Here is a 21,525-nt window from a genome sequence, read left to right as displayed (position 1 = left end):
GGGGTCTCATGGGGATAAAGTGTTGTGTCTCAGGCTGGAGCACCCAGACAGGGTCCCTGGAGGGGAAATCACCAGACCCAGAGGCCGGGGACGAAGATGCTGCTGAGGGGTTACAAAGGTGCTGTGAGACATCACAAGAAGAGAGACAGTGAAAACTCCCTGGCTCACAATTTTATAATTCCCTTCAGGGGCAACTGAAGTTTCCCAGCTGTGAAGCCAAATATCTTTTATTCTTCCTGTGGGGTGGGTTTGCCAGTCATTCAAACCTGACATGGGCTGAAAAACTACTTAATTCGGGAGCTGCAACATTCTCTGTCCTGCAGCATCAGTGCAGCTTTTGTGAAGGGTAAACCTTGCAGCCTGCTGCAGCTCTTTGGCTGTTTCTACCTCTTCTGGTATGGAAGAAATTTCGGGGACAGCCCTGATGACTCAATAAAATGAAGGCTGGGTTTGTTCTATTTAATAGTGCCACCATTAAACAAGGTGTGGGAGGTGAGAGGGAGTACCCAGCACAGAGTCTAGTCTATTAATTGGATGTTTTAAAGCCACAGATTTGTGTTTTGCTGGGCTATCAGTGACACTTGTTGAAAAGAAAAAGCGAGGAAGTGAGTGGGGGGTCCCCCACAGGGTAAGAAGGAAAGTCAGAGCTGGGGCATTGCTGGATTCCCTCTGTGGGGAGGGGACCTGGGGGACACACAGCTTCACTGGGGAAGAGTTTTACCCATCTGGCTCTCGTTTTTTCCTCCTGGACCGATGCGAATATTTTGTGCCTGAGTTCCCTTCCACGCCCTGCCTGAGGGGACTGTCAGGTTCAAGTCACCGTGCCCCAAATTCCCCGCCGGCTTCCGCGGGGGAAGGCGAAGAGGCACCTCCTTCCCTCAGCGGGATTTGAATAAGCAGGTGAGAGCATCGGCCTCCCTCGTTAGGGTGTTTGATAATTGACCAGGCGCTCATTCCTGCGGGAGGGCTCCGTGCCCAAGTGCAGCGCCCGGCTCTTCCAGCCCCGGCCCCGCTGCCACCATGCCTGCCCGCTGCCTGCTGCTGCTGGGACTGCTCCTCCAGCTGCAATCCGCCCTCTGCCAGCAAGGTGAGTGCGGGCGGCTGCCTGGCATCCCGGGGAAATAGAGCCACGGGAAGGGCAGGAAGGTGTGTCGGGCCCTGGGCAAGGGGGAGCTGTTGGTGGGGGACAAGGGACGACTGTGGGAGAACCTCGGGAAAATACATCGCAGCTCCTGCCTGAGCTTTAGCTCTGGCTTCACATCAGGATGGGGGGTGTCCGGTGGGTTGAGAGGTCTTGCCAGCGCCGGGATATAGAGACTTTCTGCCTGTTTTGCTGAAGGCTGGAACGGCCACCTGAGGTTTATCTGAGCTGCTTGCACAGGGATGAACTGCTGTGATTTACTTCTGGCAGGACTGTGCACCAAGATGAGTAATCTGTTTTCTTAAGGCTTTTTTCTTTCTTTCTTTCTTTCTTTTTTCTCACTCTTATCCTTGAGCAAGTGTTGTTCTGGGTTGCTCCCTGAGCTCTCAGATCCTCCTGTTAATCTGTAATTTTGATCATTGCTGAGGAGAGGGAGCAAATATTTTCCTCTGCAAATTGACCTCCTCTTCTCTTCCCAAAGACTTAACAGAGAAACTTCCTACGCTAGAGTATCATTTTTAGGAAATTCACTGAAGGGCTTTTCTAATGCTAAAAATAATGAGGAGTAATTAAAACTCATCTGGTGCTGCCAAAGTCCCGGAAAATTCCCTCCCCCTTTCTCCTCCTGATGCCCCAGCCCTGACCACTCTTCCTGTGTTTGTTTACCAGCTTGCTGAGGATCTAACAGTCTGGGGTGTCCATTGTCAGCAGGGTTGAAAGTTTTGCTGTTGCTTGGAAAGAAAAAAAAAGCAACCAGAAATCCTTTAATGAGGATTCAGAGCCTGGCACAACTTCCTTAGAGAGTGGAAAAGACAGGCCAGCCAAAGCTTTCCAAACACTCAGGGAAAAGGTGTTAAAAAGCAGGCCTGTGTCTTCAAATTAGCTGTTGAGTGTGGAAATGGAATTGCAACAAGTGCACAGGGTTATTTTGGCACTGGCACTTCCCTTGGTCTGGTTTGCAGCTGCAGATGCGTGGAGACACATCTGCCAGGGCTGCAGATTCCACATTGCTTAGTTTGGCTTTGGAGATCTTGTTTGTGAAGGAAGAGCCCTTCATTACCATGGGGCAACACAGAGAGGAGGTGGCAGAGCCTGAGGGACAGGCTGACCCAGGTGGGGCATCCCCAGTGAAGCATTTTTCCAGGAACTCAGTCCTGTTTCCTGGGCTGAGACTCATCCTTTCAGCCACCCCTTCTGGCAGGGCAGCAAGGTGTGCTTGGTGGGGCTGCAGCCAGGCAGTGCCCCCGAGGGCTGGGACCCAAGCAGCCACTCCCTGAACAGATCCTATCAAGCTCTTGCTTCTGGCTGATCTCCATTCCTCCTTTCCAATGCCTGTGCAAGATTCCCAGTGGGTATTTCAGCCCAATGCAGAGCCATTTGCCATTCCCTTACCATCCTTATCTCCCCTTGCAGCCAGGCCCTACATGGTCTCTCAAAGCCAGAACCCCTTGATTTTGGTTTGGTGTTTTCCCTTTTGGCTTTGGATGCTCTGGAATCTGGTGGAAGCAGCCACAGGAGGGAGATTTCACTTGCAAAAACATCCAGTACCTCCTGAGCATGCTTGCTCCAAGGAGGTTTGCTACCACTTTTCTTCCCTTTCCTTTGCAGGAAGATCACGAGATGGAAATTTGGCAGTTTAAGTCTTTGCTGACTTCATTCACTGGTTGAACTCCCTTAACCTCAGCAAGGCTGGGTTAGGGTTAACCTCAAGAAAGGCTGGACCTGACCACCCCCCACTCCAGGCTTAGGCTGGAAACCCTGGGTCTGGCAGGAAAAATAAACAACAACTAATAAATAAATGTGGCCAACAGCCAAGGACAGAGTGAGGGAGGATGCAAAGCGAGCCAAAATCCATCCAGGAGGCAATAGGTGTGTTTGGAGCTGCACTCAGGGGCTGCTGGGCAGCAGGGCAGGAGCATCCTTGACCACCAGGTAGGGCAGGAGGGGGCCAACCCCTGCTCTTCCCCACTGTCACCATCCCTGGCTGCCACCAGCAGCAGCCTGCTGATACAATGGTATTTAAACACGCTGATACGAGAGGGAATTTCCATCTGAATTCCTCCTGCTTGAGCTTCTGCCCTGGGACCTTGCAGAAACACGACAAATGTCTCAGTGGGGTGAGGGGGGCTGAGAGATGCTACTCAGAACTGTTCTCACAGCCCCTTGCCCGGGAGTGCCACTGCTTTCCAGACTGGCGCTGCTGGTGAATCAGCTGGCCAGGCTGATTTCACTTCCAAGAGGAAAAAAAGAGCTTTGTTTTGGGCTCGTTGAGGTTTTGTTGTTGTTTTATTTATTGTTTTTTTAAATAAAAATCTCTTGCAGTAAAGACTCCAGGAGCTGAGGGTCTCACCCAAGGACAGCCTCCCTCCCCAAAATCAAAGGGAGGGGAGGAGAGCTGTTAGCAGCAGAGCCGGTGTGAAGCTGGCTGTGAATTAGGAGCTTGCACATGTGGAGCATGCAGCCTACTCTTACTACTGCTAGAAAAAATTATTTTCTGTTTATAGCAGAGGTTTGTCTCCTGAGAGACAGAGGAAGTGTTCAGTGTAAAGTTCCTGAGGGCGACTGAGGTTCCACTGCTCGTCCTGGGGCAGCTCAGCCTTGCAGCTGTCCCTGGCTGGGTCTAGCTGTCCTGAGGCTGATGCTGGGGCTGGCAGGTGTCACCCTCCACCTGCCTCACCTGCCCTTGCAGAGGGACCACGTTATGTGCAAGGGTCAGTGTTTTGATCAGCAGATGAGGAAAAGCCAGGTCTGAGTAAATAGCAATTAAATCTCAAAGGGATGTGGCTGTATGGACAAGGTGTCCTTTAGTGCTGATGTGACAGCACCTAAGGAGGGGTTTGACTACGTCTGTGTGCTCCATTGCCCAAAATCCAGTGGGAGGCAAGGAGCAGCCATCCCAGTAAGGGCTGGGACAAAGTTTCCTCCTCTCACTGTCTGCCCTTGCATCCTGCCCACATACGGGAATGTGTCTCACAGCCTTCCCACCCATGGCTGGATTCCTGCTTAGGTCTGGATAGAGAAAAACAAACTTGTCAGTCCGTTCCATGCCTGGGGGAAATGGGGCTATCCCAGTCGGGATAGTGCTTGTGCCCCCACCAGGCCTGCCTGTTCTTTGTGCTGAGGTTATTCCTCTGATTGCATCAGCATTCAATTTCTGTCATAAATTGTTTGCTGCTCTGGAAAGTTGTTGCATGATGCATTTTACCAAGATCCACAATGACAACTTTTTGGTGTGAGAATGACACCCAAATTTACACTCACCCTGCTACGGAGTCCTTATTTTACCAGTCAGTATTTGGAAAATATCCCTGGAATAATGTCTGTGGCATCTGGGGACAGAGAATAAGCAGTTTGCTGAAACCCCTCTGCCTTCCTTCCTTTGGCAAACATTCTCCCTTCCTCCATGTCCCCCAGGCCTTTCTCCCCCATCACAGAGTCACCAGTCCTCCAAGGCGCCAATTTCTGCATTTGTTTGTGTATGTCAGTGTGTACGGGGCCCCAAAGCTGCAAGGCACCACACTCTGTGTACAAACACCAGTGAAAACGCTGTAAAGTGTACTTTATTTCATTGCTACCACCCAAGTAAGCCTGCCTGAATTGACAGCAACGTGTTCTACTCAGATTTGCAGGATCAAGCTCTCATCTGGACCTTGCTGAAGCTGGATGGGAGAAGCTTGGGATGAATTTCTAACAGGTGTCCTCTTCTTTCCCTGCAGCCCGGGGCAGCCTGCAGCCGTGGTCACAGGGAGTCATCGCAGTGGTGGTATTTCTAGTCCTGGTGGCCATTGCTTTCGTGGTCAACAGGTTCTGGTGTAAGGATAAAGTGTAAGTGTGGGAGGTTGCTCTGGGCTTAGCTGCCTTGGCACATGTCACTTCCAGCAGCCTCTGTGCATGTGCCAAGGCTGGGAACGCTGTGCTTGCTGGGCTGGGAGATGGGCCGGGAGAACAAAGACTCCCTGTCCTCATTTCCCTGTCCTTTTGTCCCTGTCCTGGTCTCTGATCCCTGTTACTGATTGCCAGGTGTGAGCTTGCACCACACACATGCTGCCATGAGAAAGAGCTGTGCTGGGCATGGCAAAGCCACAGCATCGTGGCTGGATTATATGGTGACCAGGGGGCTGGCCCAGCATGGTTTTCTATGGCTTTTGGGGGTCCAGTTCCCATGTGCCTTATATCCGTGGGATATTAAGCCTGAACCAGCTTTCTTTTTTTTGCAAAGTAGACAGAGCCAAGTCATGAGAACACACTGAGAGGAGCTGAGAGAAAAAGGAGGTAGCCAAGCAGTGGCAGCACTCTTCACCTGGAGCCCATGTCACAGGCAAATGTGGTGTCTTTATTCCTCTGAAAAAGTCTCTGTGGGATGGGTTACCTCTTGCCTGATGCTGGCCAAGCAGAGTCACAGGCTGCTGCTCCTGCTCAGCTGAGCAAGGCCAGCTGGCTGAGTTGCAGTAACCTGATCTTGAACCTGAGCCCAAAGGCAACAGGGGATGAAAACCAAAAACATCCCACGTCTGTTTCCCGGTTCCTCGGCACTGGTGGAGTTGCTTTAGGCTGGATTCTTCTTGTACCTGTACATTCCTGCAGCCTCTCCAGGCTGAGGAGTTGGGGAGCTGGTGTATACCCTGATGCTCAGCAGATCAGCTTTAGCCCAGAGGCATTTTAAGCAGGTCTGTTTGGGATGTATTCCAGACCAGTGCATAATACAACATGTGTATCTATATATTTATATGGTCTGACTTGCCACTGTAGTCTTTGTTTCCCAAAGGAGAACCTTTGTCCTCAAACTGAAGGAACCCCCAGCCCATGGAGTGGCAGGCAGGGATGGTGTTTCCCACTGCTGCCCATGCCTGACTGCCTTTTCCAAGCCTGGAGGCAGAGGATGCTGAGGAGGGCTTGAGGAGGGATGGTGCCTTGTTTTAATTAATCTGGCCTTTCTTCAGAAGAGCAGGAGCGAGGCTCGGCAGCCTGGAGCCCTGCCAGCTCTGCGCTGTCACTGTGACAGCAGCTATCAGCCTGAGCCACTGCCTGTTTATGCCAGGCTGTTCCTTGGAGAAGCCTCGGAAATTGCCCTTGGGCAAGTGCTGGAGGAGGCAGGAATGTGCGTGCAGGGTGGACCCGCACCCACCCTCTGCAGCTAAACCCCCCCCGGTGCTGCAGAGGCTACAGGCTCGCTCCAGAGCTGATCTTTTGGAGTCTGGCTGAGGTTGAACACCCCATCCCTGCCCGGTGGTTCCTTCTGCAAGCGATCCAGACTTGCTTTTGAGAGAGAGCAGCTCAGCTTTGCTCACATGGACGTGCAGAAGGACAGCCCTCCTGCGCCAGGGCTGAGGCACCAGCGGAGCCCTGACTGCTCTCTCCGTGTCCATCGGGATCCACAGGGGACTGTTTTGCAACAGATTACATAGAAGTAGACCTGGAAAAACCAGTTAGCAGGGGAAAACAATCCCACATATTGACAATGAGTCCTGCTGACTGCCAGCACGATGCTGGGCGTCACAGCTGCAGAGACAGGGGCAGGCACTTGGCACAGCCTCTGCAAACCTGCAGTGAGGGTGTTTCTCCTTGCCCTCGTCCTGCAGGGAAGGAGGCTGAGCAGGGTGTCAGAGGACAGAATCACACCCAGGCCCCTTATTGTCTCTGTAGTGTCATCATCAGTTAGAGACTGCACCCCAGCACAGCTCCTCTGTTGCTCTGTCCCAACTCCTCACTTCTCTCCCTCCAGGGAAAATGCTGAGAACGTGGTGAGCGTGGAGGACAAGCCAGATGCTGTCATATCCAATGGCCATGAAGGGAGATACGTATCAGCTGCAGCTGACTTCAGGTGAAGGACCTGCTCAGACTTCTTCCCCATGGCTCCCAGGCTCTGTTCTGTTCCCCTGGGGACAGCTCAGACATGCAGAGCTGTGGTCTCACCCACTCAGGGTCTTACACGTCCCATGCACCTATTTTTGGGGCTTTTAACCTTTCCAGGGACTAAGCACAAGGCAGTGAGGGAGTCTCCCCTTCTCCCACATCTCTGCCTATCTCTGCAACTGAGCCCCACAATCCATCCACCACCGCACAACCTGCTACGCCACATTTTTCTTATTCTACATCACAGCTTTCCAACAGAGGAAACCACCAAAAGTGACCACAGGTCACCATGTAGATGGTGACAGCCAAAACAGCCCTCACTAAAAGTTAGAGTAATTCCTACCCCACACTTGGCTCTGGTCCCTTCAGGGTCACTCCTCCTGTGGTCCCCATCTCACCCCTCACAGCTGGCAGCAGCAAGGTGAGGACGCCAGGGGTGGCTTTGGGGATGCTGCTCTTGCCGGGACCGAGCTCAGCATTGCACTTCTCCCTCTGATGCAGGTCCAAAGAGAACCAGCACGCCTACGAGAACACCGTGGAGCCCGAGGAGAAGGTGATCACCACGGCCATGTAGCAGCACCCACCCACCACCCTCCTCTTCCTCTCCATTTGCTTCCCGCTATTACGATGGGCGTTTTCACAGAGCCCCTCTGCGCTGGCACCCCCTGGCAGTGACAGGGCCCTGGCCTCTCCATGGCACCATCACCTCCTGATCTTTTCCTTTTCCACCTGGGGGACATGCTCTTGTCCCTCTGGGACTGGTGTCCCCATGGGCACTGGTCCCCAGGAGAGGTCTGGAGGTGCCACCTCTCCTGCCTGGTGGTCACCTCACCTGGTTGGCGAGGTTGATGTCCCAAGTCCCAGGAGGGTGTTGACCTGTTCAAGACACAGAGGGAATCCCGCTGGGTGCCTGAGACATCCCCACACTCCCAGCTGCCCTCCAGGGAGCTGCTGGTGGAAAACCTGCTCTTTTGTCCCCAGTTCACCCTCCTTTTTATGACCTACACCATGCATTTTAATGTCAGAACAGACCTCCCCCTCTGTACATATATTCCCTGTGAGCAATAAAGAGAATTGTTGCCTATGACACCAAAGAGGGTCATTCTGCTAATCAAAGGACTTTCTGGCATCTCAGCCTTCAGGCAGTTGGGAGAATGAAGGACATCAGGGAATGCTCAGCACTTGGACTGCCCCAGAGCCTCAAAGGGATGCATAGGGAGGTGAGAGCATCACTCCTCTCCATTTGCCAGGTGCAGTTACTGAGCCACAGAAACAATCCAGCACTTCCCAGTGCTGCTTAATGGGTGAAAGGCAGCATTCCCTGAATCCCACTCACCACAATGTGCAGCCCTACAGCCAACTGGGAGCCATTTCCAGAGCTGGAGGCTGTGAATGGCAGTCATTTATCAATGCTGCCAGGAAGTGTCTGGGCGCTGCTCTGGGCAGTGCTGGCTATCCTGGGGCGGCTGGCCATAGTGCAACCTGCTCCTGCCAGGCTGCTCATTAACCAGGGTCTGTCTTCTGCTGTGGTGGGGACAGTGCCAGGGCCACCATGGGAACAACGAGCATTTCTAAGCTGTGGCATTTGGAGATTGAAATGAGAGGCCTCTGATGTTTTGGCCATTCCTGAAACATGAGCTACTCGTGTGGCATGAAGGGTCCTCTTCCTAACCAGTGAGGAAAGGATTAAGGGACTCTGTAATCAAGGGCAGATGGAGCAGCACTGGGGTGGGAGATTTATAAGAGGGTCATTTTTGGCAGCCCCTGGTTTTGTGGGGAGCAAGGTGTTTCTGGGGCTCTGCTGTGCACTTCCCACAGCTGGAGCTGCTGATGTCCCTAGCAAGTGGAGATACAAAAATTCAGACAAATGTCTTCCAGTAACAGACCCACCTCGAAAGGCATTTTCCCTAGGGCTTGAGGTGGGTGAATATTTCAAAAATGCCCTCAAAGGCTTGGCATTGAGAAATCACAGATCCCGTTGAGAAATTGCATGGGAGTAGAAGAAAACAGGCAGAAGGGTCAGAGGGGTCAAGCCCTCAGATGTGGAGGCAGGATGGCTGCATCCCCAGAATCACATCAGAGCTGTTTCCACCTACCACCCTGCCTTGGGTACCTGTAAGCTGAGCCAGCCCCAGGCTGTGTCCTGGTCCACCCCACTCATTCCCCTGATGGATGCTGCTCTCCTGACTTTCCTCTCACAGGTGCCAAACATCACGTAGGTTTGGAAAAAACCAGGTTCCTCAAGGTTCAGTGGTACTGCTGCACTCAGCAGGGTTTAAGGATTAGTCATTACCTGCCATGTCAGCATTTGGGCTGGGGGTGTGGCAACAGGAAGGGAACCCATTAATTTTTTACCTCTCAGTTGCAAAAGAAGTTAACGACGTCATCCTCACAATGAGTAAAAACAGGAGTTTATTCCCTGCCCTGTGTACACAGTGAGTGTGTGACAGATGCCCCAGCTGTTCACCCTGCAATGCCTGGATGTGGGGTTGGAGTGGACGTGTACTGAGGGCTCAGTGAGTCTCAGTGCCCCTTTCCCCACAGACCCCTGCCATAGCTGTAGGTTTGAGCAAGGACAAGGCTTTATTTACTGCTGGGCTTGCCCAAGAGCTTCCGTGCTTGGTCTTATCACAACCAGTGCCCCTTTGGAGTTCACTTCCCTGGGGGAAAACACCTTATGCAGGAGCCAGTGCTATGTCCTAGCAGGATCTCACCTCTGCACTGTCCAGGGTGCTGTCCTGCCTCAGTTTCCCTTGTCTGTGAAGCTCCAGCCGAGGCTGACTGGAGCTGCCTTCCCGCCAGCTGTGCAGTCGCTCGCAGACGCTTCTCGGTGTGATCCTAAAAAGAACAAAAGGGAGCGAGCATAAATGAAATTTATTGTTGGAAAATCTTAATTAGATTTTAAGCCCCAAAGGGAGAAAAGTGAGGTATTATCTGACACAGCTAATGAGTGTTAAGGGTCCATTGTTATATTTCTTGTTTACCTTTCTGTACTGGCTGATACAGCCCAGATCCTCGCCTGTACTGCCATAATTAGGATATCTCATCTCTTGCTGATAGGGTCGGGATGCTCTTTAAAGCACAATGCTGTCTCATCCCTCCCTGGCAGGATGAGCGTGATTGGGAAGACAACTTCTGGCGTGCCAGTGCTCGTGCCTTCCACACCTCCCTGTGAGCTGGGCAATGTCCAGAGTCAGGGCTGTACCCGAGACCCCCCAGGTGGGGGGCACCTCCCACAGCCTCAGTGACCTCCCTGAAGGGCCCTAAGCCAACTTCCCTGAGGGTCGAATCCTCCCCAACACTTCTCTCCATGCAGCATGGGGAGATGAAGGGGTCCTTCACAAACCTCCCCATGCCCACCAGTGAAGGGTAAGGACACCACGAGAGCTCCATCCTCCCCCCATTCTATAATGCCGTTATCTCTGAAGCCTTGGCCTTCAGGAAGATGCCCAGGGTTGTGATCTGCTGCAGACAGGATAGTCTCCTTTGGGGCAGAAGATATTCAGGGTGGGGTTTTTGCATCTTGTTGAAAGCCACTTTTACGCTGATGTTTCCCCAATATCTCCTGAGGCTCTTTAGCTATGAAGGTTTGAGATGCTTCTGTTCCGGCTGTAACTGTAGCAATTTGGGCAGGTGAACACCTACAATATAAATTATCCCAAGGTGGTTTAATTGCAGACTGGCTGTATTCAGGTAAACTGCTGCTGGAAGCAGCACCAGCTCTATTCGTGCACCTGAGCAATGTAGTCTGAAGTATATATCCTGGCATTGGGCACCTTGACACCCAAGAGGTGTGATTTGAATCTCCAGAGGAAAAAAAAGGGAGCCTGTCCCACCCTCGTGGTCCTTTGGGTGGGGAAGAAGCCCAGCCACCCAGGTGGGATCCAGGAGCAGGGCATGCAGGAGTGGCTGTGTGTGGGCAAGGGGGCTGCAAAGTTTTTGGTCTCGATTCAAGCCACTGAAAGCCAGAAGTAAAATACCATCCATTGTTGGTTTATACACCCGTAGTAGCCAAACAAACATCCCCGGAGCCCATCCTTATCACTTTATTACACCTGCTAGAGTGAATAGATTAAAGAGGATGGGGGAGGGGGGAGAAAGCTGAAGAATCCAGCAGAAAAACTGGGTTTTGGGATTGTTAATTATTCTCTGGGGTCTCTAATCTTTAACTGGCAAACAGCATCACTAACTGTCTTAAAGCCCCTCCTGGAACATCCTGATAATAAGCCATCTGCATGAAGGCACCCCGTTATCTGCCCTCCTCCAGCCGCCTGTGACATGGCTGGAGTGGGAGATAATGAATGTGTGGTGTGTAATAACGACACGTCATTCATGATTATCGGCCTGATACCCAACCTTTTAGCTTCATTGTTTGTGCTTCAAAAAGAAAAAGAAAAAAAAAAAGGAAAAAAAAAAAAAGCGAAAAAAAAAAAAAAAAGAGAGAGAGAGAGAGAAAATAAAAAGGAGAAGGGAAAGAAGAAAAAGGGGAAATTTTGGTGCTATGGATTGTCCCGGGGTCCCCGAAGTGTCTCCCTGCCAAAGGGGCTGGCTCTCGGAGCATCTCCCAGAGGGTTTGCTGGTACTCGGGAAGGACTCGGCCGTGGATTGGCGGCCGCTGTAGCCATGGTGATGGAGGAGCGGGCTGAGACAGCGCAGAAATGTCACTGCCTGGCAGGGACACACTCGGGGCAAACGCGCGGGCGATTAGATCTGTGTCACTGGCTGCTGCCCGGCTCCTCGCACAGCTCCTCTGCTGCTCTCCCGACCGTTTGGTGGTGGCTTGGCAGAGGAGGTTATCTTGTACAAGCCGCTGTCCAGAAACTGCCACCGTTTGAAGGTGGGGGGATGTTTGTGCTGCTCAGTTTGACCTGGCTAAGCTGAAAACTGGAAGAATTTTCTCCAGGTTGCTGCTGCTTTAGGGCTTCACGGTGCATTGGTGCTGCGAGACCTTCCCTCAAAAGCTTTGGCCCTTCAAACTGCAAACCTGGTTTAAGCATGATTCTTAACAGGAAGAGATTTTAAAGTGTCTGGCTCTGCTTACCTCAATTGCGGTCATAGCTGCCTGGAATAACAATCCAGTTTTTGCATCAAAAACGGCAGCAGTCTCTCCTCTCTTTCCCAAGAAAATAACCTAGAGCAGATTCCTTGGAGAAAGTCTCCCCTGGAAGTAGTTGGGGTTTGGCCATTTATGACAATCCAGCAATCAGAAGGACACCTGGAAAACAAACGGGCTGTTTAGGTCATGGCAGGGAATAGGGTGATGGCCCCAAAACACAGGGCACTGTACAGGCCATAGGGTGGGCAGCAGCTGGGGGTCCTTCCCCATCATTCCCAAACCAGAAGATGCTGTAGTGACACCTTTAAGTGCCACAGGGTTTCTTTTGGAACCTACCACCAAGGAGACTGGGATGAGTCTTTGTGGCCAAGTGCACCTGAAGTTCATTTCTTGGACCACCTGCTGAAGAGTAGATGTGCAGAGCTTCAAGGTGGTTAGCCTCTTCCCAGGCGGGTGGCTGAAATGTCTGACAAATAGGATTTCTCAGTAACAAAAAGGTGTTTTAAAACCACTGCCCTCTGAAGGCCTTGCTGTGCTGGAACTGGGGAGGAGGACAGCAGGAGTCTGGCCTTTCAGACTGGTGCCAGAGTGGTGGCACTGGCATCTGCACAACCTGAATCGAGTCTGCTTCTGTGGGTGAGAAGGGGAGGTCTGGGAGAAGAGGAACTTGGTCTTCAGCTGCCTTGCAACATAAACCCAAGCTGCACCTTGCTGGTTAATCTCAGCATCCCTGTCACTTTTGGTACCTGGATAGCCAAAACAAAGCTCTGGCTCCGGCCTGAGGAGAATTTTGTTTCTCAAGCTAAGGATGCAACAGGCAGCAGAGCTGAGGAGCAGGAGGGCTGCAGGAATTCAGTCAGATGTGGAGATGATCGGGTTTAACTCTCCTGATCTGGCCATCAGCAGAGCTGCCCAGGCAGACAGACATGGTTTGGATATGTTGGTGTCTGCAGTGATTCTGGTAATGCCAGTGCTGTGGGTGAAAGCTGCACAGCCTTGTCTGTCACTGTGGCATGACACATAGGCAGGTTTTTGTGCCTTAGTTTCCCCTGCTGCCTGCTGAGTGCCCAGGCCCTCGCAGTGACAAATTTCCCCTGGGCTTTGAGGAACCCCACAGACACACTGGGGACTCTGAGAAAGCAGTGGCTGCTCTGCTGAGGGGAGGGGGGGGACAGGGATGTCCCCAGGGACAGGACACATCATCTGCCTTGCTGTGCCTGGCCGTGCTGCCTGCCAAGCCCAGGGGTTTTTACCAGGGACCAGGGAGGACTTTTTCTGAGTCTCCCACTGCCACCTACTGATCCATTTCACACCCTGGACCTGCAGCTCATCCAGATGAGCTGGATCCACCTGGACTGGTGCTGAGGAAAGGCTTCCTGTACCCCCACAACAAGCCAAATTCCAGGGCCAGTGCTCACCTGCACCCCTTGGGCAGGCCACTCTTGAACTGAGCAGGCAGTTCTCAGCCTCTGCAGGACAGGGTTTGAGGCAGAGCCACGTCTCCTCTTGTTTTATTTTGCAAGCTGACATAGTTCTTGCCACCAGCACTTTTGTGTGTGCAGGGTGTATTTCTGTTTTGCTTTGTTTGACCACAGATCATTTCAGTTGTTTCCCTACCACTGAAGCTCCTGGAGTCAAAGGTGAGGTGATGGATGGTGTGGGATATGTGGAAACAGGCTCAACAGGGTGCATGGAAACAGTGCTTGTGGCTTGAGGAAACACTGACAGTGCTGCACCCTTGGGTGCAGCCTTGCCTCTGGCCTGCTGGGACTCCTTCTGTACCCTGCTGGGCCCCCAAATGCAAAGGAAGCCAAAGCCATGCTTGGAGATCATCACCACGAGGCTTTATTTTCATTTCAGAGAGGAGAACAATGCTGATCACATGTTGTTTCCAGTGTGCCAAGTGCTTCCTCAGGTTAGCTGGTGGCATTTTCTGTGCTGGCTCCTGAGCACCCTCAGCTCAAGGAAGTTCAGAGCTGGGGCAGAAAGGAACCACAGGCATTCATCTCTGTAATGGTGGGCACAGTGCCAGCCCCAGAGCAGGAATCCTTGGGAGGGAGGTGCGTGGGGATGCAGTGAGGTGGCTGGAAAGAGCCCTTCTGGCCTGGCACAGCCAGGCTGGAGGCAGGGCAGGGACTGTGCTGGGGCAGCACCCAGGCTTTAGGCATCCCTGCAAACCATGCCAGGTATTGTTCACTGCCAAGCTCAAGTGGGGAACTGACAATGGGACAAATCCACAGGCAGGTGACAGAAGTCCTGACAGGGAGCTTATCAGGGTAGGTTGGAGATGAAGAGATGAGGAGGACATGGAGGATGCCCATGGAGGTGAAGGATGGGCCACAGCCATGCTGTGGAACCCCCTTAGGAGTGCTGCTCCCCCTGCAACGAGGAGAACTGGACCTGCTGGGTTTGGTGTTTGTGGGCTCAGCAAGCCCCTCTGGACAACAGTGGGACAGAATTAACATATGGGAGAGGTCCAATGGGGCCACTGGGTGGTGATCCCCTCTTAAACCTCTGGGTGGAGGGTGTCCCTTGGGAGAGCTCTTGCTCCCCTGCCGTGGTACCATGTGGGATCAGAAAATCCTCTTCAAATGCAGGTGTATCCCATTGCTGGACTTGAGGACGAGCTGTGGTATCATTATGGGAAACTTGGATGGGTCCGGGTAGAGCTCGAAGCGCCGCAGGGTCAAGGCCAGCGCCACCTTCATCTCATTCATGGCAAACTGCTGCCCGATGCAGTTCCTGGGGACAGAGTGACAAGTGCTCCAGGCCCTGCCTTCAACCCCAGGCACCCCCGAGCTGGACTCACCCCTTGTGTGAGCTGGGGGATCTCTGGCTGCTGTGAGGATGACACCGCATCTTATTGAGTAAGCCCCTGATGCCCCCAACTCTGTGGTGGGTTTTTGCTATTTATTTTTTTATTAAACATTGAAAAAAGATACGAGATTGAGAGAACAGGGGCTTACTTCACTAGGAAGTGCAGCCAGCATCCAGATTAAAGCCCAGACACCTCCAAAAGGCTATCTCTGGCTCTGTGTGGTGATCCTCTTACAAGCTACTGAGACCTCAGTATCCTACATCTGTCTATTGATAAAGCATGGAGACTTGGCCCCCTTGGCTTTGAGGTGCACTGGGATTCCCCCCTAAACAAGGGAATGGTATTCCCAACATAGGCAACAGAGAATGTCAACGTCTTCACAAAGCCACAAGAAAAACACGTGAAATCCTACAGTGACCACAGAGCTGACAGAGCATGGAAATCCTATTACAGGAGATGCTGTAATAGGAGATCCCATTACTGAAAGCCTACTTGAGTTGGCCCAGCCAACTTGGCGTGTGGAGACTGAGGGAGGATTAGCCTTAGCAGCTCACATCTGAGCTAGGTCTCACATGCAAGGCAGCCTGATAGGAAGGAGAGGGATGAAGGATGTCCCACCTGGATCCAGCAGAGAAAGGCACAAAAGCATGGGAGTGTCTCTGTGCTGAGTTCTCTGGAGAAAACCTCTGAGGATCATAAATCTGTGGAAGCAAAAAAGACCGTTTGGTCAGTGTTTGGTCTGATCTGAGCAGCACCGGGTTCTTCCCTGGTCCCCAGGTTAGGGCTGGATGTGACCTCTGCTGCTCCTGGGGGAGCTGCAGATGACAGTCATCTCTCTACAAACCCCTGAGTGGATCGTCCCCCTGGAGATACTCTGGTCACCCACCACAATGCCCAAGATGCCTGCAGGTGTTTTCTCATCCATGGCAGCAGGGATCAAGCCAGGATCCCTCCATTCCAGAGGTGCCTGATCCTTGCTCTCCAGACAGCCACTGGAGAGAGGCAGCTATGCACCCTTCTTCAAACTTCCCAGATAATTTTTGAAGCCTCTAAAATATCATCTTCAAATCAAACACTGTCTTGTGGGGCTTGGGACTTCTCACACCATTCTAAGTGTTTGCAGGGTAGCTGAAAGCAATCAGAGCATCTCTGTGTCACCCTGCACAAAGAGAGACTATTGAACACCCTTTCCCAGCCCTTTGTCATGTTCAAAATCTTTGGGGTGTTTGGTTACTCAATTGAACTTTGCAGTTAGATGTGGACTGTTGGAATGACAAGAAAAAAAAAAAAACAACGTGGGAGGGAGACACAGACTGCCTTCTTCAAGGGGAATGGATGTCTGGGCTCAGAGACCATTTTCCCTTTCTTGTTATTAAGGTGAAATACCTCGGGGTCCTCCCACACTTCCCGGTTCCTGTGAATACCAAATATGTTCAGTCCAACCAGGGCGCCTGTGAAAGAAAAGTGAGAAAAAGCTCATGACACCTCAGAGTAAAAATGCAGGAGAGGTGTTTTTGGATTACTCTCCCTCCCTGGGCTCTCGAGGGCCTGTTGCAGGAGGTCTGGCAGGGATCTCCTGAAAACCTCACACGTCAAAGATCTCAGAGCGGGGTCCCTTTTTTTTCTATCAGTGTACCACTTTCACTTGGCCAGGAACAGCATTCCACAAGTCCCCTCTGAGCTCTGGAGCATGTCCTTGGGACTCTGTCTGGCCACCCTTTCCAGGCTCACTGTGGCAGCAAGCTGTGGTAGCTCCATACAGCTACAGGAGAGAGAAGGGAGTCTGGAAGACCCTCCAGCCCCTCCCCACAGAGCAAGGAAGTCACACTTGCCACAGACAGCAGCATGAAGGATGAACAAACTCCACAAACCTGCTGGCAGGCTGCGTCCATCAGGAAATGTGACAGGTTTGGAGAGCTGTCGGGACACAGTAGGAACTGGTGGAAACAGGCGTAAGCTCTCTTTGATGCACATCGTGGTGTAGGTCATCTTCCCAAGATCCTCCCTGAAAGCAAACTTGCTGAGGATTCACTCAGTCCCTTTCTCCGTGTCATTGACAAGGATGTTAAGGGTCTGTGCCAGTACAGACCCCTGAGGGAAACCACTTGTCACTGACCTGGACAATTGAGCACTACCCACTGGATTCCACCTTCCAAAAAATTCCTCAGCCACTGAACAGCCCACCCACCAAATCCTAATCTCTCCAATATAGGGAGAAGAAAGTTGGGTGGGACTATGTCAAAGGCCTTCAAGGGTAAATTAAAAGAGTTTAAGATAAAGGAGTAAGAAGTCCTATCTTACCACTCAATGGTATCTCGGTCTCCCAGGATGCCCTGGATCTCCTCTCGGCACCGTTGCTGGTACTCAGGGTGCAGTGACATGCAGTGGAAGAGCCAGAAGATCCCACTGGCAGTGGTATCGTGGCCCTCAAACATGAAGGTGTCCACCTCGGCACGCAGATCCTCATCGGACAGTCCAACCCCATTTGCATCCTAAGAAAGAGGAGAGCATGTCATTCCTAAGAACACAGGTCTTTTAATTTTTATACCCCAAGAACTTGTATGATTTGGTGTCTCTTGCGCTTCCCTTCTTGTGCTGATGCACCCTCAGTGCCACACAGTTCTGTTCTTTGGCATTTGGTACGATCATTTCAAACATTCACCTTGCTACAAAGAAGAATGTCCAGAAAATCCAGGTGCCTCTTCTTCTGGATCTTCTCAAGTTCCTTCTCATTGGAGAGCAACACCTTTCTTTCTTGTATTACCTTATCTGCAGAGAAGAGAGATCAGTTTGGTGACTCCTGCCCCTCCAGAGTACCCTCATGTACTTGACCTCTCAGTCATCAGCTTGGACTCTGTTTAATGTATAACCCTCTAGCCAGTCCACGCTGTGACCACACTCTGAGCCACTCCAGGGGCAAGCAGGGGAGAGGTTCAGCTGGGAGACAGAGCTGGGGAGAAAGGGGTAGGAATACCTGTGTGGTTGTGGGCCAGCTGGCAGGCTTCCTGAAACTTGCGACCTTTGCTAGTCAAGCCATAGAAGATATCCTTGAAGGAAAAAGTCTGGATTCTATAGCTCAGGAGGTAGCTCAGGTCATAAACAGCTCTAATATAATAGTTGGAGTTGCTGCAAGGAGGCCGAGGTCAAAGCTGGTGTTAGCAAAATGAGTGGTGAAACAGGAACCCTTGCTTTCCCAGGGTTTGGAAATTCAGGCACTGACCTCTGAGTCTGACAGTTGGAATTAAAACTGAAGGCACATTTCATGATGCTGTCGAGTGTCATCAAGCTGATATCTTGAGAGACCTCCACTGACTTCCTCTCTGCGATCTTCTTGTCCCATTTATCCTAGAGGGAGGGGCAGGGGTAAGGAGAGACAGACCACCATCTGTGGTCAGGTCATATTTTCCTGTCCCTCTTCCCAGACCCACACTGCTAATTGCTTTCTTTTCCAGAAGCAGAGGTCCTAATCAATGATATTCCATGAACCTAATCTAACTCTTCTGCGCATTTCTTTTCCCAGGTATGAAAGGATAATCATCAAGGCATGAAAGGATATCCTTGCAGTGGTTGATTTGTTGGCAAACAAAGAGAAAGAACAAGTGGAATGTCCAAAGGAAGGTGAGGGGAGCAAGTTTAGAACTTCAAAACTACTCCAAAAATTCAGTGAAAGTCGAAATTTTCTAAGTGCCATCTCTTTCTCCCACTCATTTTTTATTTTCACTGTTTTACAGCTGAAAGGTAAAAGTGGCAGGAGTGGGGATTCTTACCAGCATCACTTTGACTGAGTCTGACATCAGGGTCACGTAAGGTCTCAGCACATCATAATGAAAGGCTGGGGTGAGCATCTTCCTGTGCTGGAACCATTTGCTTCCTTCCAAGACCAGCAGCCCCTTCCCTGATGCACAAACAGCAAAGGCACAATCAGTTCCTGCAGGCTCTGACCACAGCTCTGACAGCCTTACTACTGCTTTTGACTTACCAATCCAGGGAAATAGGAATCTGTAGGGTACACTGGACTTGGGATCTGTAAAATGGATCAGATATCAGAAATGTATTGATAACTATTGAATTCAACAGAACAAAATAGCAAGTTGAGGATAAATTTGCATTAGATTTCACCCTCTAGATCACATGATAGAATTAGTCTCATTTCAATACTTAAAATACTGTACCACCAGAGGTGGAGTTTAAAAGTGATCATCTACAATTATGACTGCAGTGGACATGAAAAAACAGAGAAAGTTAGAACAAAAAAATGTGTGTGGAAATGAAACAGCCATGGTAAATTCGAGAACTGAGAACAATGGATGGGAATTAGTGGGGATGACCATGTATGTACCACTCATGCTCCACAGAAAGGAGCAGAGGGGAAGACTTAAGATGCCTTCTGAGAGCCATTGCCATGACAGCTCACACTTTTTACTGGGTTTACTGGGAAGCACAAATATTGTGGTGGTAGAAGCCATAGAGGACAAGAAGACAGATGACCCTCAAATTGGGAACTGACAGGAAACTGGAAGAAGCAGGCACCTGGTCTCAGTTTGGACAGGAATACAAACTGCTCCATGAAACCTGGGGCAGCCTTGGAGTTTGTGAAGAGGAGCAAAAGAAGAATTGCAATAGCTGTGAAGGAAGCCGGTGGAGGAGACAACTCCAGGCAAGTTCCCCAGAATTTTCTTGCTGGGAAAGTGTGAAAGACTTCTCAAAATTGGAGGTAGAGACTCACCCATTCGGCCAAATATGCATTTGGCATATTCAGGATGGTGGACGATTAGAGAAGGCAGGACTGGTCCAAGCCATCTGGAAAAGGCATAGGGATATTCTTCTCCCCATGACACTAACTGGTGTAATACTTTTTCAGGATGTATCTGCAATGAGAGTTAATCAGGGATTAATAAAGGCAGAAAAAGAGGGACATGCCAGGAAGAGAGAGGTTAAACCTGCTGTCTCATGAAACGCAGATGCAAGACATTCTTTCTCGGAAAATGAAGGAAGAGTGGGAGGACTTGGCATACAGGGTCTTTTATGCTGCCTGTGGAGGAGAGGATCAGCATTGCAAAGGGCCATTCACAGGGGGTAAAGCTGCCTGAGCCACCAACTCCCTGCAGCACAAGACAGCTCCATGGAGACACCCTTGCTGGGCTGAGACACCTTAGGATGGCCTGGGCTTGGAGCAGCTCTGTGCTGCACTTGGGAGCTACAGCTGGCATGGGCAATGCCAGGAAGCCTGGTGGATGGGCCAGGAGGACTAAGGCTGTCACACCCCTGTTCCCCAATTTCAGCAGTGCAAGGTGGGCATGCAGTGTGAAAGCAAAACATCTTCACTATGGAATGATGAAAATGGCTACATTAAAACACTTCAACGGCTATAGGGTAAGACACTCTTATTGGTAGAAGGTTTCATAAAGCAAAGAGACATTTTGCGATTGGTCATACTAAAATAACTTCATGGAAGCCCCATAACTCTTTGTTTAAGGTCATGATTGAAAAGAGCATGACTCTTTTTTTGCCAAATGATGCACACCACATATCCAGCACCCTTTCCTCCTGCCCCGCAGAAACCTTGGCACTCTCTGTGCAGGGGTCCTCTCCTGTAGGAAGAGACAGCAGTAGGGGACACATACACCCCATCCCATCCTTCTCATCCTGACTGATGCCTTGCACAGCTGAGACAAACCCACCCTGGCTGAGCCCAGCCCACTCCTTACCAGGTGGTTGTGGCCATAGAGCCAGTGTTTTGGGGGGCCAGGGAATGCCTCGATAGCTTTGACGAGTTTCTTCCTCTCCCAGTAGAACTGGAGCACCTTCAGCACCACAAAGGCTACACCAAGCAGCACAGACAGCTGCAGGACGATAGCAGAAGGTCTGGCTATGTTGTCTAGCAGAGATGCCATGCTGCCTTCTCCTCCCTGTTTCTCTCACGCCTTAGCCAGGTGGGGATCTCAGTGCAGGTAAAATCCTCTTCCTCCTCCTCTGCGGGAGTTGAGCCCTGAAGTAGAGGTGACAGCAATTTATAGCTGCTGGGATATCATGGCAAACACTGCGTCAGCTCAGCCAGCAGCCTGTGTCACCCTTTGACCTGGTTTATGCAGGTTATCTCCGCAACATGGAGAACAAACAGCCTCTGAATATTTCCTTCTTTCTCTGGAGTCCCAGAAACCCTGCCACAAACATCCACAGTCCTCCATGCCCAGGGGGATGAAGCCAGAGGAGGGAGGAGGTGAGATGTAGGCAGGCTGGGGCTCTAGCTGAGCTCCGTGCTGTCCTCGGAGAGTTCAGGTACAGAAGATGTTCATCTGCCCACAGGGAGTGAGGAACGCATAGGCCACAATGAGTGGGCTGCAGGGATTCAGCCACCTCCATCTGTGACAGCCGTGCTCTGTGTGACTGCAGCATCACCCAGCTCTGCTGGGTCATTGCCTTGGAGAACATCCCTGGTAGACACTACACTGGGTAGCGTTACCTTTACACACACTTGGCCACCTTCATGAAAATTAGTGTACCTTTTCATACTGAGCCAGCTGGATCCATGTGAAAGTTCAGGGAAGAGTTAAAGGTTGATCTTTAGGAGGCAAAAGGCTGTAATCGAGAGAATGGGCACAACTCCAACAGCACATGAGGGAAGTGGCCCTGCTCCCCAAGGGCTCCTTCCACAGA

General features: G+C 51.3%; 2 protein-coding genes across 2 annotated transcripts; one reads left to right on the top strand and one right to left on the bottom strand.

Moving 5' to 3' along the window:
- Positions 1-914: 914 nt before the first annotated feature.
- Positions 915-8,332, top strand: PDZK1IP1 (PDZK1 interacting protein 1). The gene is made up of 4 exons (XM_066193135.1): positions 915-1,087; positions 4,858-4,966; positions 6,864-6,962; positions 7,496-8,332. Exons 1-4 carry the CDS (start codon positions 1,021-1,023, stop codon positions 7,566-7,568), a joined length of 348 nt encoding a protein of 115 aa, XP_066049232.1. The 5' UTR covers positions 915-1,020; the 3' UTR covers positions 7,569-8,332.
- Positions 8,333-13,872: 5,540 nt separating this feature from the next.
- LOC136294734 (cytochrome P450 4B1-like) lies at positions 13,873-21,232 on the bottom strand. Its single transcript, XM_066192771.1, has 12 exons — positions 20,577-21,232; positions 19,595-19,736; positions 18,848-18,892; positions 18,636-18,763; positions 18,089-18,213; positions 17,843-17,994; positions 17,531-17,637; positions 17,170-17,360; positions 16,740-16,873; positions 16,255-16,319; positions 15,487-15,569; positions 13,873-14,792 (listed from the first exon to the last, which is right to left on the bottom strand). Exons 1-12 carry the CDS (start codon positions 20,760-20,762, stop codon positions 14,624-14,626), a joined length of 1,527 nt encoding a protein of 508 aa, XP_066048868.1. The 5' UTR covers positions 20,763-21,232; the 3' UTR covers positions 13,873-14,623.
- Between the last annotated feature and the right edge of the window lie 293 nt (positions 21,233-21,525).

The sequence above is a fragment of the Chamaea fasciata genome, unplaced genomic scaffold, assembly GCF_029207755.1.
Source record: "Chamaea fasciata isolate MVZ Bird 193981 ecotype frontalis unplaced genomic scaffold, bChaFas1.0.hap1 SCAF_10, whole genome shotgun sequence".
Classification (NCBI taxonomy): Eukaryota; Metazoa; Chordata; class Aves; order Passeriformes; family Sylviidae; genus Chamaea; species Chamaea fasciata.
Note: the sequence above shows the minus strand (reverse complement) of the source record. Positions and strands in the feature narration are given on the sequence as shown.